Source organism: Mesocricetus auratus, unplaced genomic scaffold, assembly GCF_017639785.1.
Source record: "Mesocricetus auratus isolate SY011 unplaced genomic scaffold, BCM_Maur_2.0 Super-Scaffold_6730, whole genome shotgun sequence".
Taxonomy (NCBI): domain Eukaryota; kingdom Metazoa; phylum Chordata; class Mammalia; order Rodentia; family Cricetidae; genus Mesocricetus; species Mesocricetus auratus.
Window position 1 is genome coordinate 117,846,745 of NW_024429184.1, and position 14,050 is coordinate 117,860,794.

Below are 14,050 nucleotides of genomic sequence, written 5' to 3' on the forward strand. Positions count from 1 at the left end.
GCAGAGGCAGGAGGATCAGAAGTTCAAGGTCATCTTTGGCTAAATAACAGTTCCAGGCCACCTTGAGCAACATGTCATGAAAACCTGTATAAGAAACAAAAAACAAAAACAAAAAAACAAAAAACTGGGTTTAGTGGTAGAATACTTGCCTGGTATATGGAGGTCCCAAGTTTAACTCCCAAAAATTATACTCAAAAGAAAAAAAGAATGCCTGAAGGAGGGCAGCCAGAGAGGGGGTGCCAAGCCAGTTCTGGTTGGGGGTTGGGGATTAAGGCAAGACTAAGAAGCCCCTGAGCTCTTCTCTCAGGAAAACCTACATGAAGCCAACTCCTCTCAGGACTCAAGGAAATCCATGGCCCCACACTTCTTTTGGAGGGACCCAAGTGTCTGCGCCTACTTCAGCCAGACACTCTGGAGCCTCAGGTAGACGGTGTGGGATGAGGGGAGCGAGCGGGGAAGACGGAAATGCCAGTACTGACGCCATTCGTGTCCGTAGGAACACTGCTTCCTGTTTGACAGAGTTCTGGGCCCTGGTGCTGCTCAGGTAGGGGTTCTGAGAAACGGATGGGAGGAGAAGGAAAGCTCCCAGGCTCTGCACCTGGCTTTTGCTCAGAGCAGGCTGTAACAGGTAACAGGTCACCTGACACAGGGATGTGCCTGTGTTCCCACAGGAAGCAGAGCAGGAGCTGTTGACACAAATCCAGCCCATGCTGGCCTCTGTGGGACATGGCTACAACACGGCTGTGCTGCTCCGGGGCCGGGAAACAGAGGCACCCCGCTTTGTACCTCAGGTGAGGAGTTCAAGCATTACCTGGGAAATGTTTGCCTGCTCACTCCAGCCAGACTAGGGACAGCTCAGGTCTCCCATGCACCCTGCGGTCCTTGGAGGACTTTTTACCAAGGCCGCTTTCTGCAGCTGAGAAGTCAGGAAAGATGGGAAGCTGTGGCTCGTGGGTGAGGGACGAGGGGACGTGGCACGCGCAGACCGGGTCCTCAGGACACCTAAATTCAGCACGTCTTGGTAATGTTGCCCATGCTATGCTTAAAACTTTACAACAAAGTTTCATCAGAAGACTTTCAAATCAAAACAGCTGCCTCAGAACGACCCTGCCCACAACAGGAAGGCCTACTGAGGAAGGCTGCTTGGCAGTCTGTCTGCCTTCGAGGGGAAGGGGCCAGTGCACTTTGTACCCAAAGCCAGCACAGGGCCTGCCACAGATGAATGCCGGAGGACACACTGGTGCCTTCTCGTCCCCCACTGAGCGCCTCTATTTTAGGTCCTGCAGGTGCTGTTTGAGGAGGCTCTGCCCGTGGGCAGCTCTCCTCCTGCGCTCTGCACTCTCAGTCTGGTGCAGGTGAGGTCACTGGGGGAAGGGAAGGGAAGAGAAAACGGGGGGGGGGGGTAAGGGGGAGCACGGTGGTGCAGAGCTAAGTGTCACCTCAGAAATCCCTTGAGGGTTGTGGCAAGTGGAAAGGGAAATGGGACGCCTTCCCTGCTACCGCAGCTGGGGATTGCCTCTCTGGGGTCCCCTTTTTATACCAACTGTCAGTGGCTGAAGTCTTTGTTGAGACAGGGTTTCTTGTGTAGCAGCTTTGGCTGTCCTGGAACTCACTCTGTAGACCAGGCTGGCCTCACAAAGATCTGCCCGCCTCTGCCTCCTGAGTGCTGGGATTAAAGTGTGCGACACCACCAGTGACTAATGGCTGAATCCTTATCCTCCCTTAGCCCATAGGACCTATAGGAGAGAAGAGGCTTAACCTGTGATGATTTTCTTTGTGTGACCCCAGGTTAGCCCAAGTGGGCAGACTCGGGACCTGCTCTCCTCTCGTCTGGAGGACCTGCCAGTACTGGATGTGGCCCCTCTGGGCTTGTAAGTATTAAGGGTCAATGAGACAAGGGTGCTAGCCGTAAGCCTCAGTGACACCTTCCAGATAAACTACATCAAGACAAGCGTGAAGATGAGGTTCTGCTCTGCCATTCCCGGAGAACGAAGCCACGTCAGCTGACGGGGCCTAGAGCCTCTTCCCTGCTCTCCTTCCTTTCCCAACCTATGCATTCGTTCCCTTCATAGCAAATACATGTCAACCCTCAGGCCCACCCTCACGGCCTGAAGCAGTCCAGGATCACGTCTAGTGGTTCCCAACTCCTCACAGAGCAGTTTTTCCATCTTTGAAATGGTCCCAACAAACCTGCTTCCCTTCCTGGGCAGACCACAGGGGAGAAACCAAGGTTAGGAAGATGAGAGACACTTAATAAGGTATAAAGAGCTCTGAGCCTCTGGGATGATTCTTGTGTGCCATGGACACTGTGGGCTTGGAACACAGAGATGCCAGAGCTTGCTGCTAGCACGCGGGCTACAGGGCTGTGTCCAACCTCCCTCTCTTCAGGGTGGTGAAAGATGCCTGCGAAGTGGAGGTGTCTGACGCCCGAGCTGCCTCTGAGCTGTACCTGAAGGCTGCTGGGCATGAAGGCAGGTGAGGACAAGACAGCTGTGACCCACCCACTCCAATCCCCATACAAGTCCAGGTTTCCTTCCCAAGCCATCCTCGTGCTCTGCAGGGCCTGCTCTCTGCTCACGATTACCATGTCCTGCCCTGGGCCTGAGAGCCAGCAAGTGTGTCGAGGTACCTTGAGGATCATGCAGCTTCCAGGAGACCCGTAAGTCTGAGGAGGTCTTGTGGTTGCATTGGGAGGTGAGGTAGATGCCATAGTGTGGATGTGAATCTAAATGTTCAAAGCCAAGACAGGAAAGTTCCCCCGAGTAGCCAGCCCATCTTCACACCCAATTCATACCTTTCTCCCAGTGATCAAAAGTAATGGAAACTGGGGGCTGGAGGGATGGCTCAGTGGTTAAGAGCACTGGCAGCTCTTCCAGAAGTCCTGAGTTCAATTCCCAGCAAACACAGTGGCTCGCACCCATTTATAGTGGGATTTGATGCCCTCTTCTGGCAGAAAGGCATACATGCAGGTAGAGTACGCCTATATATAAAATAAATAAAAATAAAGAAAACCAGCTGGGTGGTGGTGGCACACGCCTTTAATCCCAGCGCTCAAGAGGCAGAGGCTGGTGGATCCCTGTGAGTTTGAGGCCAGCCTGGTCTACAAAGCTACACAGAGAAACCCTGACTCGAGAAATCAAAATAATAATAATAATGAAAACATCAAGTTATCACAGTGTATAATCATTTCAGACCAGTTTTCAAAATATACCACAGGGATATTCCCAAACTCAGAAGTGTCTAAAAACAAAATAGAAATTTAAAAAGTAGAAAAAGAAGGGGATAAAATAACTTAAATTTCAGAGTATTCTAAGGTTTCTTCTTTTTTTATTGTGTAATATTCTTTCTTTAAAAATTCATTTATGGGCTGAAGAGATGGCTCAGTGGTTGGGAGCACTGACTGTTCTTCCAAAGGACCTGGGTTACAACTGCTTGTAATTCTGGTTCCAGGGAAGCTGACACCCATGGCAAAACACTAATGCACATAAAATAAAGATAAATAAATGAAAACAAAAAATTAATTTATTTTTATCCATGTGTCCATTTGTCTGTATGCACATTGCATGTGCCCCGTGCTTACAGATCCCCTAGAATTGGAGTTATAGGCAGTTTGAACCACCTGATGTGGGAATTGAACCAGGTCCTCTGTAAGAGCAGCAAGTCGTCTTAACTAAGTCTGGTGGGTGTGTGGGGAAAGTGACAATAGCCTTGGTCAGGTGATTCCTGCCAGGGCTGGTCCTCCGCATCTGCCACGGGGCACATTTCTTCTCTCCCTCTGGCAGAGCCTGCCCCCTGCTGCGAGTGCTGGCTGGTGAGGCTGCTGGGGAGGAAGAGGGTTCTCTGCCCTGGATTGTGTCCTGGCTCCTGGAGGGGAACAGCTACAGTAGCTTACTTCTTCGTCTGGACCCACACGGTGGTGAGGGTGGGGTAGAGTTCTTTGGAAAGCTCTGTGGTTTGGTAGGCTTGTTTCATGTTACCTCAACCAGCCACTGCCCTGTTGTAGGCAGAGAGAGTCCTTGACTCTCTGGGCAGGCCAGAATTCAGGAAGGTTGGGCTGCTCTTGAAGTATATATGTAGCTAGCTAGAACTCACATCCTTCTGTCTTAGCTCCTGAGTACCGGGGTTACAGGGGTTGTAGTTGTTTGCCACCACATTCAGGATCTTTTAAAATTTTTTAATTTTTAATTTTATTTTTTTCTGCAAAACAGTGGTTCTTTGTTTATCCCTGGCTGTTCTGGAACTTGCTCTGTAGACTAGGTTGGCCTGGAATTCACAGAGATTTACTTGCCTCTGCTGAGATTAAAGGCGTGTGCCACCAATGACCGGCTCATATTCAGGATCTTTATCAAACATTTTAACACCTTTTTTTCTTCAACAGGGTGTCACTGTAGCCCAAGCTGGTGTTGAACTCCTGCAAGTCTGCCTCCCTCAGCTTCCTGGGTGCTGGTATTCCAGGACTAAGCAGCCACATCCCAGAATGCAGGTCTAATTCACAAATGAGAGGGAGGCAGGCTTAACTTACATATTAGGAAAGGATACAGAGGAAAAAACACTTTCCTCTTTACACACACCCATTACAAATGAGGCCCCTGAAGCTGTAATACCAGAGTTGGGGATGCAGATTAGACCACAGTGTCAACGAAGCTGAGTGTGGTGGCCCATACTGGAACCCCAGCAATCAGAAGACTGGAGCAGGAGCACTGCAAACTCAAGCCTCGAGTGGGGCACACAGCCGGATGGTCTCTCAGACACAAAAAACGCTGGAAAACAACATCATGGGATGGTTGGACAGTGGTAAGCACTTACCTAGCGGGCTTAAGGCCTTGGAGTTGATTCCCAGTATCTGAAAAAAAAAAATAAAAGAGCAAAAGAGCAGTAGTTAAGCTGGAGGTAGGTAGATGGATTTCCTATATTTGTATATACTTGAAAATTTCCATAAATTAAAAAAAATGTCCAAGGCCGGGCGGTGGTAGTGTACGCCTTTAATCCCAGCACTTGGGAGGCAGAGGCAGGCGGATCTTTGTGAGTTTGAGATCAGCCTGGTCTACAAGAGTGAGTTCCAGGACAGGCTCCAAAGCCACAGGGAAGCCCTGTCTCAAAAAGCAAAAACAAACAACAAGCCCAACCCTGTTTCCACAACCCACATTCATTTGTCTAGAAGGTCCCAAGGCTCCCCTGTCTCAAGCTGGATGGAAGAAGATAAACTTGAGATACTAATTAGAATATAAAACTAATCTATAGGTGAATGTCTGTCTGAAAGGGAGGGCAGACATGCTGGGAGGGGCAGGTGTGTGTTTATCTGCAGATTGGCTTTATATTCTGGTATATGGCACAGGCTTTAAGTGGCAAATGGATTAGAGTTGCTGTGGATAAAAATATAAATCCAAGAGATGCTGAGCACAGGGCCATCAAGTACACTGACAGTCAACTATGGGCTATTAGGTGGTGATGATGGTGGTGATGATGATGATGGTGGTGGTGATGGTGATGATGGTGGTGATGGTAATGGTGGTGGTGATTGATGGTGGTGGTGATGATGATGATGGTGGTGGTGATGGTGATGATGGTGGTGATGGTGGTGGTGATGGTAATGGTGGTGGTGATTGATGGTGGTGGTGATGATGATGATGGTGGTGGTGATGGTGATGATGGTGGTGATGGTGGTGGTGATGGTAATGGTGGTGGTGATTGATGGTGGTGGTGATGGTGGTGATGATGGTGGTGATGGTGATGATGGTGATGATGGTGGTGGTGATGGTAATGGTGGTGGTGATTGATGGTGGTGGTGATGATGATGATGGTGGTGGTGATGGTGATGATGGTGATGATTGATTGTGGTGATGGTGGTGATGATGAAGATGAAAATGGTGATGGTGGCAGTGGTGATGACTATAAAGGTGGCAGTGATGATTTTGGACTAGAGATCGAACCTTGGACCCTAATGCTGAGCTACATCCCTAGCCTATTTTACCTTTTATTTTGAGATGGGCTCACTAATCTGTGAAACCAAACCTTGAACTTGCTATCTTGTCTCAGCCATCAGAGCAGCTCAGGTGACGGTGCTATACCACCAGACTCGGCAAGGGTTGGGTATTTTGATAACAGCCCTTGATAGAAATGTAGAGCATTGCAGGCAGTGTGTGCTGTGGTGTGGGAAAGAGAAGTCTACTGTGTTGTCTCTTTTTAGGTAGCTTCCCAACTCTGCTCCAGGCCGCTCTGTTGGGGGCCTCAGGAAAGAGGGTGCAGGTGCGAGAGGTGAGGCCCACCTTGTGGAACCCAGTAGAGGAGATGAGGGCCCGTAGAGCCACTCTGAGGGCACTGCGTTTAGTCCTCCTTGGAGACACCTTGACAGATGGTGGGTTGAACCAATTTGGAAGGGCCCTCTGGGAGCTACAGGTGAGCAAGGTGAGGCCTGGGGCACCCGGTCAAAAGTGTCCCAGTCCCCACTTGAGTCCCTTTCTCCTAGGTGGTAAAATCCAGGGGACCAAGAAGCCATATACCCAAAGGGGTTAGAGCTGAGGCTGTGGGGCTCCAAGAGCCAAAGGTACATTTTTTCACCCAACCTCTTGGGGACTCTGTATATGTCTGCCTGCCTCTTCTTTGTTTGCAGAATCTCCCACTTATTTATTGATTCCCAAACATTTATTGACCATGCACCACAGGCTGGGTACAAAGTTAACCCTGGAATTTCCCTGCCCTGGTAGAGTTTAGTCTGAGAAGAAACGATCACAGTGCTAAGGTCAATGTTCTGAAAAGCTTGGCAAAACTGACTCTAAGGCATCAATATAGCCTTAAAAAAAGAGGAAAGCAAGATTTCGTAGGAAGTGACTCTGGATGGAGGTTTGTAAGGACAGCAAAGAGCATTCCAGGCAGAGAACCACACAGAAACTGAAACCAGCAGATCTCTGGAGAATTGCAAGCAATTTATTTGGCTGGAGAATGGAGTCAGGAATGGATTGGAGATGGAGGAATGGATTTGGAAATGTCTGAGACACTCGGATTTTCTCTTGAAGGTGAAAGGCGAGCCACTGAGCTACAGTAAGCAGGGAAGACATTTTGCTCATTTGTCAGGTGAGCATATTGAGGCTCAGAGAAGGAATGTGAGTAGCTTAGAGTCACAGACACTGTCACTCCAGGCCCTGGAACGTGATGCTTTTAATCCCTTTAGAGTCCAGAGGTTCTCAACCTTGCCCATGTTGTGTGATCCCCCACTATAAAATGATTTTTTTTTTTTTTGGTTTTTCGAGACAGGGTTTCTCTGTATTGTTTTTGAGCCTATCCTGGAACTCGCTCTGTAGACCAGGCTGGCCTTGAACTCACAGAGATCCGCCTGCCTCTGCCTCCCGAGTGCTGGGATTAAAGGCGTGCGCCACCAACGCCCGGCTTTAAAATGATTTTCATTACTATTTCATAACTGTAATTTTGCTACTGTTATGGGTTGTAATGTAAGTATCTGTGTTTTCTGATGGTCTTTTCTGAAAGACTCACAGGTTGAGAATTGCTGCTTTAGACAAAGCCCTTCTTCATCAAAAGGGGGGGGGGGCACTGTCTTCCATGATTTGCTGTAGTATGGTTGAGACCAGCCTTCCCCCAAAAGCTTTGATTACATTGTTATTCATCCCCTGTACTCTGTGTGTGTGTGTGTGTATGTGTGTGTGTGTGTGTGTGTGCACTTTGATGTGACTAATGACATTTTCCTCCAGAGGCAGGAAGAAGAGGATTTTTAGGGTCTCGGCTCCACCAAACACATCCTCTCAGGCACTCTAAGGAACAGGTAATATTAATACTTCTCATACGCCCAAAACAACTGGAAACTTGGGGGAGAAAGGAGCCTCTAAGCCCTGTGCTGATACTGGGGAGGAATATGGAGTTTCTGACAAGGACATAAAGGCTTCTAGGATCTCCTGGGGTGGGGTGGGTCATGGGAGGAGCTGCTGTCCTGGGATGGATCATAGTGATGGGACCCTTATACTACTACAGCACCAGAGGCAGGGGCAGATCTCCTCCCTCCAGCCACAGCTGAGTCTTTGTTCGGTCTATGGGCTTTCCCAGGCCAGTTAGATTCTGGAACAGCCCTGGCAATGAAGCTCTGTTGGAAAGGTTGGTATCTGTGTGCACCCTGACTTCTGACTGAGCCTCATCGATGCCATTTAGTCCCACCAGGCCCCAGATGTGGCCCTGCAGTTCTTTCTGGCCCAGGCTCAGAGGCAGAGACTTCGAGAGCAGCACCAGATTTGGATCCAGGAAGAGCTGAAGCTCGTAGGACATCAGGAGGATGCAGCCTGTAAAGGGATCAAAGGAATGTTGGCGGGAGAGGTGAGGGGAGGGGAGAAGCACAGGGCCTCAGGCTCCTGCACCCAGGCTGTGCACTGTGGCAAGGATCTGGATCCAATCATAGCAGATTGGTCCGTATGCCTTATGGGGCTCAGAAGAGGCCATACTCAGTGCTGTTTGCTGCAATGGGCAGTCACAGGCAGATGGGAGCAGTGAGGTCCACTTTGCCCGGACTGGAGTGGACCAGAGGAGACTGGGTCTAAGTAGAGACTCAGGAAAACCAGAGTCAGCCCAAGATTCATGGCATTCAGCTCCTTGAGGGCGGTCCGTGCTCGTCATGAAGGTGCTCAGTAAACGACTGTTCACGAAATAAAACGTAGCTGGGTGGTGGTGGCTGGCACTTACCTTTAATCCCAGCACTTGGGGGCAGAGACAGGCGGATCTCTGTGAGTTCGAGGCCAGCCTGGTCTACTGAGCGAGTTCCAGGACAGCCTCCAAAGCTACACAGAGAAACCCTGTCTAGAAAAACCAGGAATGAAAGAAAGAAACTAACCTGGCTCCTAGGAACTCAGACTCTGAACCAACAATGGGGAGCTGCATGGGACTGACCTAGGTCCTCTGCATGCACGCAACAGTTGTATAACTTGGTCTACTTAAAGGTTCCCAACAATGGGAGTTCTCATACTGGATTGCTTTGCCCAGCCTTAATACAAGGAGAGTCTTACTGTAACGTGACAAGCCATGCTTTGTTGAACAGAAACAGAGGAGTGGATTGAGGGGAGGGGGGCAGAGAGGAGGTGGGTAGAGAGGGTTGGGAAGGAAACTGGTTGGGATATAAAATAAATAAGTAAAAAATGTGAAGAACTGCTTTAAAAAAAGAAACAAAACATGTGGCTAGGTACAGTGGTACAGGCCTCTCAGCACCCAGGAAGGCCAGGCAGGAGGGTCGTGAGTTCAAGGCCAGTCTGGCCTATAAAGAAGACCCTGTCTCATTTCTATCCTCTCCCTGTAAAAAAATAAACAATGATAAGATCCATTTCAAAAGTTGTATATGTGGTGGACACGGGCACGTTCTCTGATAAAGCCAAAGTCTGATAAAGCCGAGGAAAGAACAGCAAGATTGTTCCGTCTGGCTAGCAAGTGTGTGGGAGAAGGTAAGGCTACACCACAGGGTGGCACGTCTCTGGGTTTGGATTTTACCTAGTGAGGAGGGCAGCTAGTGAAAGCATGCTCCATTCCAGCTCTGTCCCACATTAGCCATGGGAATCTGGTCAGTCAGATTGTTTCCCTGATGCACTGTTTGCAAACCTGGAGAAGGGAGATGTCCGGGTAAGGTTGGCTGGGATGAAATGAGATCACATGCAGTGAGTATTGTGCACTGAGCCTGGCACGGGTGGCACTCGCCAAAAGCTGCTTTACCTGCAGGCTTGTGAGGAGAGAGAGACACAACGGAAGGGGCAGGCAGCGCTGAAGCTTCAGGTGGCAGCCCTGCAGGCGGAGCGAGACATGGCAGAGTGTGATCTGGCGGCCCTCTATGACGTGTGTGTACGGTCCACCCGAGCTCGGACACGCCACTTGCTGCAGGTCAGTGGAGACAGGGCAGACCTTAAGTTGGTGCCAAGCTGATGGACCAACAGGCATCTCTGACGTGGACACAGGTTTTCCAAGCCTGGCAGGGGCTATGGGAGGAGAAGGCAGTGGCCACAGAACACCATCACCGCAGTCTGCTGGCCGCAGTCCTCCAAGACACCATTGATCTGGCCCTGAAGACCCAGGAGCTGCAGGCCAGGAACCAGCAGCTTGAGCAGAGTGCAGGCAGGGCCGGTTGTGCTGAAGCTTTGCCTGGAGAGGAACCCGATCAGGGACACTGTGGGGCTACTTTCCTTTGTCCTCGTTCATGAGGACCACACAGGGAGAAGGTGGGGCAATTCAGCCAGGATGGCCCTCTGAAAGGTTCAGGAATTACACTGGCCTGCCCTGTTACCTGGCAGGATACACTCAGGCAACACTCTGGCCAGCCCAGAGTTCTGTGAGAACCACGCAGGTGCAAAGGACCCCTTTAAAGGACTGACCCCTGCCTGCTTACACTCTCTTTTACTCTCGTCTTACTCTCATCTCCTCTCTCTGTCTCTCTCTCTGCTCTGCACGGGTTGGTTACCTTTCACCCCCCTTTCCCTCCCTGTCCACCAATAAAACTCCACGGGGGATCGTTGAGTCATGGTTTGTGTCTCGTTATTGGGTAAACCTAGACATTTTAACAACATTGGTTCCCTGACCGGGAACCTAGACATTTTAACAACACCCTCATTACAGGTAACCACCACCACCATCCTTGTCTCTGTGTACCAGTCTCTGAGCACCCAATATGGATTACTTCATTTCGCTTTTTTTTTAAAGATTTTATTTTTATTACATATACAGTGTTCTGCCTACATGCCAGAAGAGGACACCAGATTGAATTGTAGATGGTTGTGAGCCACCATGTGGCTGCTGGGAATTGAACTCAGGACCCCTGGAAGAGCAGTCAGTGCTCTTAACCTCTGAGCCATCTCTCCAGCCCCTTCATTTTGCTTTTCTAGTTTCCCTGTATTTGTGCCATTCGAGTCTCATTTCAGAGACAAGCTCTCCTAGTAACTGCCCAATTAGTCAGCTAAGCAGCTAAGGAAGAGTTCTCCTCCCCCTCTTCCTGCTGTGTGAGGGGTGGAACCCAGGGCCTCTGCTTTTGAACCACAGCTTTAACCCTGCAACTTTTTTGAGACAGGGTCTCATGCAGTCCAGGCTGACCTGGAATGTGCTATATAACTAAGGATGATCTTGAGCTACTGGCTCTCCTACCTCCAACTTGGGAGTGCTGGGATTACAGGCTGGCACCAGGACAACAGAAGTACTGGGTACAGTGTTCTGGGGAGCAGGGTCTGACAGTCCTCTGGCCAAGGTTTCAAAAGAGATTACAGATACTAGTTGTGACAGAACCAGAGGGAATGTGTCAAAACAGTGGCTGGGTATGGAGTCTGGGGTAGGAGAATTGCTTCCAATTTGAGGACAGCCTGGGTTATATAATCTGGTTTATGATGTGAAACCCTGCCCCGACACACATTTGTGACATTAAGTGTTTTCTAGCCTAATTTGTTCTGCTGAGCAGAGTGCTTTTCAGTCCCAATAATCTCTAACTATATCAGGACTTGTGATTTAAAACATATTTTTTCAGTGCTGGGGACCAAACACAGGACTTGTATATAGTAGTGCTTGTCTATTGAACTACAATCTCAGGCCTTTGTTTGCTTTTTGAGACCAACTCTTTTTTAATTTTATTTATTTATTATTAAGTATACAGTGTTCTGCCTGCACACCAGAAGAGGGCACCAGATATTGTTATAGATGGTTTCAAGCTACCGTGTGTGTGCTGGGAATCGAACTCAGGACCTCTGGAAGAGCAGCCAGTGCTCTTAACCTCTGAGCCATCTCTCCAGACCGAGACCAACTCTTATGTAGCCTAGGCTGGCCTTGCCAGACAGTGGTGGTGCATGCCGGCACTTGGGAGGCAGAGGTTGGTGGATCCCTGTGAGTTCGAGGCCAGTCTGGTTTACAGAGGGAGTTCCAGGACAACTAGAGTTGCTACTCAGAGAAACCCTGTTTCAAAATCATATACATATGTAAATTTATGTGTTGTGGATGGGTACCTGAGTGCCATGGAGGCCAGAAGATGGAATTATAGGTGGCTGTGGCTGTCTGGGAATCTGGGTCCTTTGCAGGAACAGCATGCAGTCTCAACCATTGTTAGCCAGGCCCTCTTGAATTCTTGCTCCTCTGTCTCCCAAGGAGAGGTTCACACTTGTATCACCATACCCCCAAGGCTTCCTTTTCTGAGGCAGGGTCTCATTAAGTAGCTCAGCTTGATCTTGAACCTGAGCTCTCCTTGTTCTATTTTCTGGAGGGCTGGAATCACAGATGTGCCTCACCATAACTGGTCAATATCGTATCAGATCCACAGAGCTCCCAGGACAAACAATGCCACTGGCAACAGCTGGGAGATTTCTCTCCTACTCTGGATGTTACTCCAAAATTACTTAGGAAACTCAAGGAAATCATTTGAGGGGAGCCATGAAACACACAAAACACGAACAATTGTGAATGGTTGTTGGAAGCACCCTACACCCTGAACACTTTATTAAGACCTTATTGCTTAAGTAGTTAGACACTGATTATCTATAAATGTTTTCTGTACCTGGTCCCTGGTTCCTCTGCAGAGCCTTCCCAGGCTGCTGGGAGCTGGGACACCACTAAGAGAGGACAAGTGTGGGAAAAACAGCACCTCCTAAGTGCCTTAGAGGTAAACTGGGCTACAACAGGGCCCTTGAGTTAGCACAGGGGTCAGGAGTGTAGGCGTAAGCCAGGGTCCAGGGGCAGTCAGTGTTCCCTGAGATGAGTCAAGCCCCAGCCCCCTCTGACCTAAAGCCGCTGGGTGAGAGGAACAACATGAAGCTTCAGGGCAAGGGGCCTTTAGGAGTGACCACTGCAGGCAAGAGCAAAACCTCACCTGAAGTGGCCATGCTCATGCAGGACAAGGCAGGGTTCCTCAAGGACAGGCTGCCTAAGCCTGGGTTTGGGGCTCTCAGTTTTCAGTGTGAAGGAATATAGGGATACAGCCAGGCGTTTCCTTAGCCAAGCCTACTCTTTATGCCTCCTAGGGGTAACGCTCACCCACCTGAACTTCCAGAGGCTGATGGGACCCCCTTAGCTTTTCTTACAAGGCACTTGTCACAGGGCTGCTGGAGTGGGGTGTGGGGTGGCCGGGCCTTAGGGGCTACCATAGTACAAGCACACAGCCAGGCCAATGAGTAGTGTGGCCAGGAAGAAGACGGCTGTGAGCTGGAGTTGCAGCAGCACTGCTGAAAGCACAGCATTGACCAGCAAGGAGCAGGACACGACGAAGAGGCGCGTGATGCTGCTGCCATGCTTCATGACAGCGGACATGAGCAGTCCGCTCACCGCCTGCGTCAGCACCACAAGCACTGCCCATCCAGAGAAACCCTCCAGGAAGCCCGGGCCTGGGCCACTGCCAGCATACAGCCCGAGGTTCAGGATCACCCCAAAAGTGTAGAGGAAGAGGTTCTGGAGAGCCAAGGGCAGCCGCTGTCGCTTCATGATCAGCTCTGTGTACACGGATGACAAGCCAGAGACGAGACAGTACACGGCGAGGAGCACAAGTCCCAGTGGAGTGACGTGCAAGGGCATGGCATGGGCCCTGGCAAGGTCCACCGCAGGTTCCCGAGAGCCACGTGACGCATAGCAGGCTCCTGCAGCCATCAGCAGCAGCAGTGCCAGCCCCTGGCGTGCAGAGAGGCGACGCCCAAGGCAGAGGCAGTACAACAGTGCCGTGCTACCAATCTTGGCGTTGCTGAGCACCTGGTAGGTGCTGGGGTCCATGTGGCGCTGCAGGTAGATCACCAGGTTGTTGTTGGCGCCGTAGAGCAGGGCCGATAGTGCAAAAGGTGCTGCCTGGCGCCAGGGTGCTGTGCCCCGGGGCCATGTCTGCCAGCCCAGCAGGAGGGAGAAGGCACACAACAGCAGCTTGGTCAGCTCAGTGAGTAACACAGCGGAGGAGGGCCGGAAGGGCAGCTGGCCGTCCACGTGGCACAGCGCTAAGAACGGTGCATGGGCACCATACACGGCAGTGGACAGGAACAGCATCAGCGTCCAGCGAGCCTGTCTAGGACCGGCTCGGCCTGGCACACCCCCATCTTCTACACTCATGGCCCACACCGCACCCTGGGTG

General features: G+C 50.4%; 2 protein-coding genes and 1 long non-coding RNA gene across 3 annotated transcripts; 1 reads left to right on the forward strand and 2 right to left on the reverse strand.

Annotated features, from left to right (window-relative positions):
- The first annotated feature begins 674 nt into the window (after window positions 1-674).
- LOC101839811 lies at window positions 675-10,341 on the forward strand. Its single transcript, XM_040741951.1, has 12 exons — window positions 675-791; window positions 1,278-1,355; window positions 1,789-1,871; window positions 2,389-2,475; window positions 3,783-3,913; window positions 6,188-6,396; window positions 6,467-6,544; window positions 7,014-7,071; window positions 7,704-7,774; window positions 8,155-8,316; window positions 9,700-9,858; window positions 9,933-10,341. The coding sequence occupies exons 1-12, from the start codon at window positions 708-710 to the stop codon at window positions 10,173-10,175; spliced, it is 1,443 nt and encodes a 480-aa protein (XP_040597885.1). The 5' UTR covers window positions 675-707; the 3' UTR covers window positions 10,176-10,341.
- Window positions 9,307-9,824, reverse strand: LOC121138898. The gene is made up of 2 exons (XR_005875770.1): window positions 9,694-9,824; window positions 9,307-9,582 (listed from the first exon to the last, which is right to left on the reverse strand). It is a non-coding gene; the product is annotated as an uncharacterized LOC121138898 (long non-coding RNA).
- A 2,058-nt stretch (window positions 10,342-12,399) lies between the features above and the next one.
- Slc35a4 (solute carrier family 35 member A4) lies at window positions 12,400-14,029 on the reverse strand. The gene has a single exon (XM_013112755.3). It carries the CDS (start codon window positions 14,026-14,028, stop codon window positions 13,072-13,074), a length of 957 nt encoding a protein of 318 aa, XP_012968209.1. The 5' UTR covers window position 14,029; the 3' UTR covers window positions 12,400-13,071.
- Window positions 14,030-14,050: the final 21 nt, after the last annotated feature.

Bases quoted from the DNA above. Each gene is read 5' to 3' on its own strand.
- LOC101839811 (XM_040741951.1), top strand. From the start codon at position 708: ATGCTGGCCTCTGTGGGACATGGCTACAACACGGCTGTGCTGCTCCGG. The intron at 8,317-9,699 runs GTGAGGGGAGGG...CTTTACCTGCAG, and splicing joins AAGGAATGTTGGCGGGAGAG to GCTTGTGAGGAGAGAGAGAC. The intron at 9,859-9,932 runs GTCAGTGGAGAC...ACGTGGACACAG, and splicing joins GGACACGCCACTTGCTGCAG to GTTTTCCAAGCCTGGCAGGG.
- Slc35a4 (XM_013112755.3), bottom strand. From the start codon at position 14,028: ATGAGTGTAGAAGATGGGGGTGTGCCAGGCCGAGCCGGTCCTAGACAG.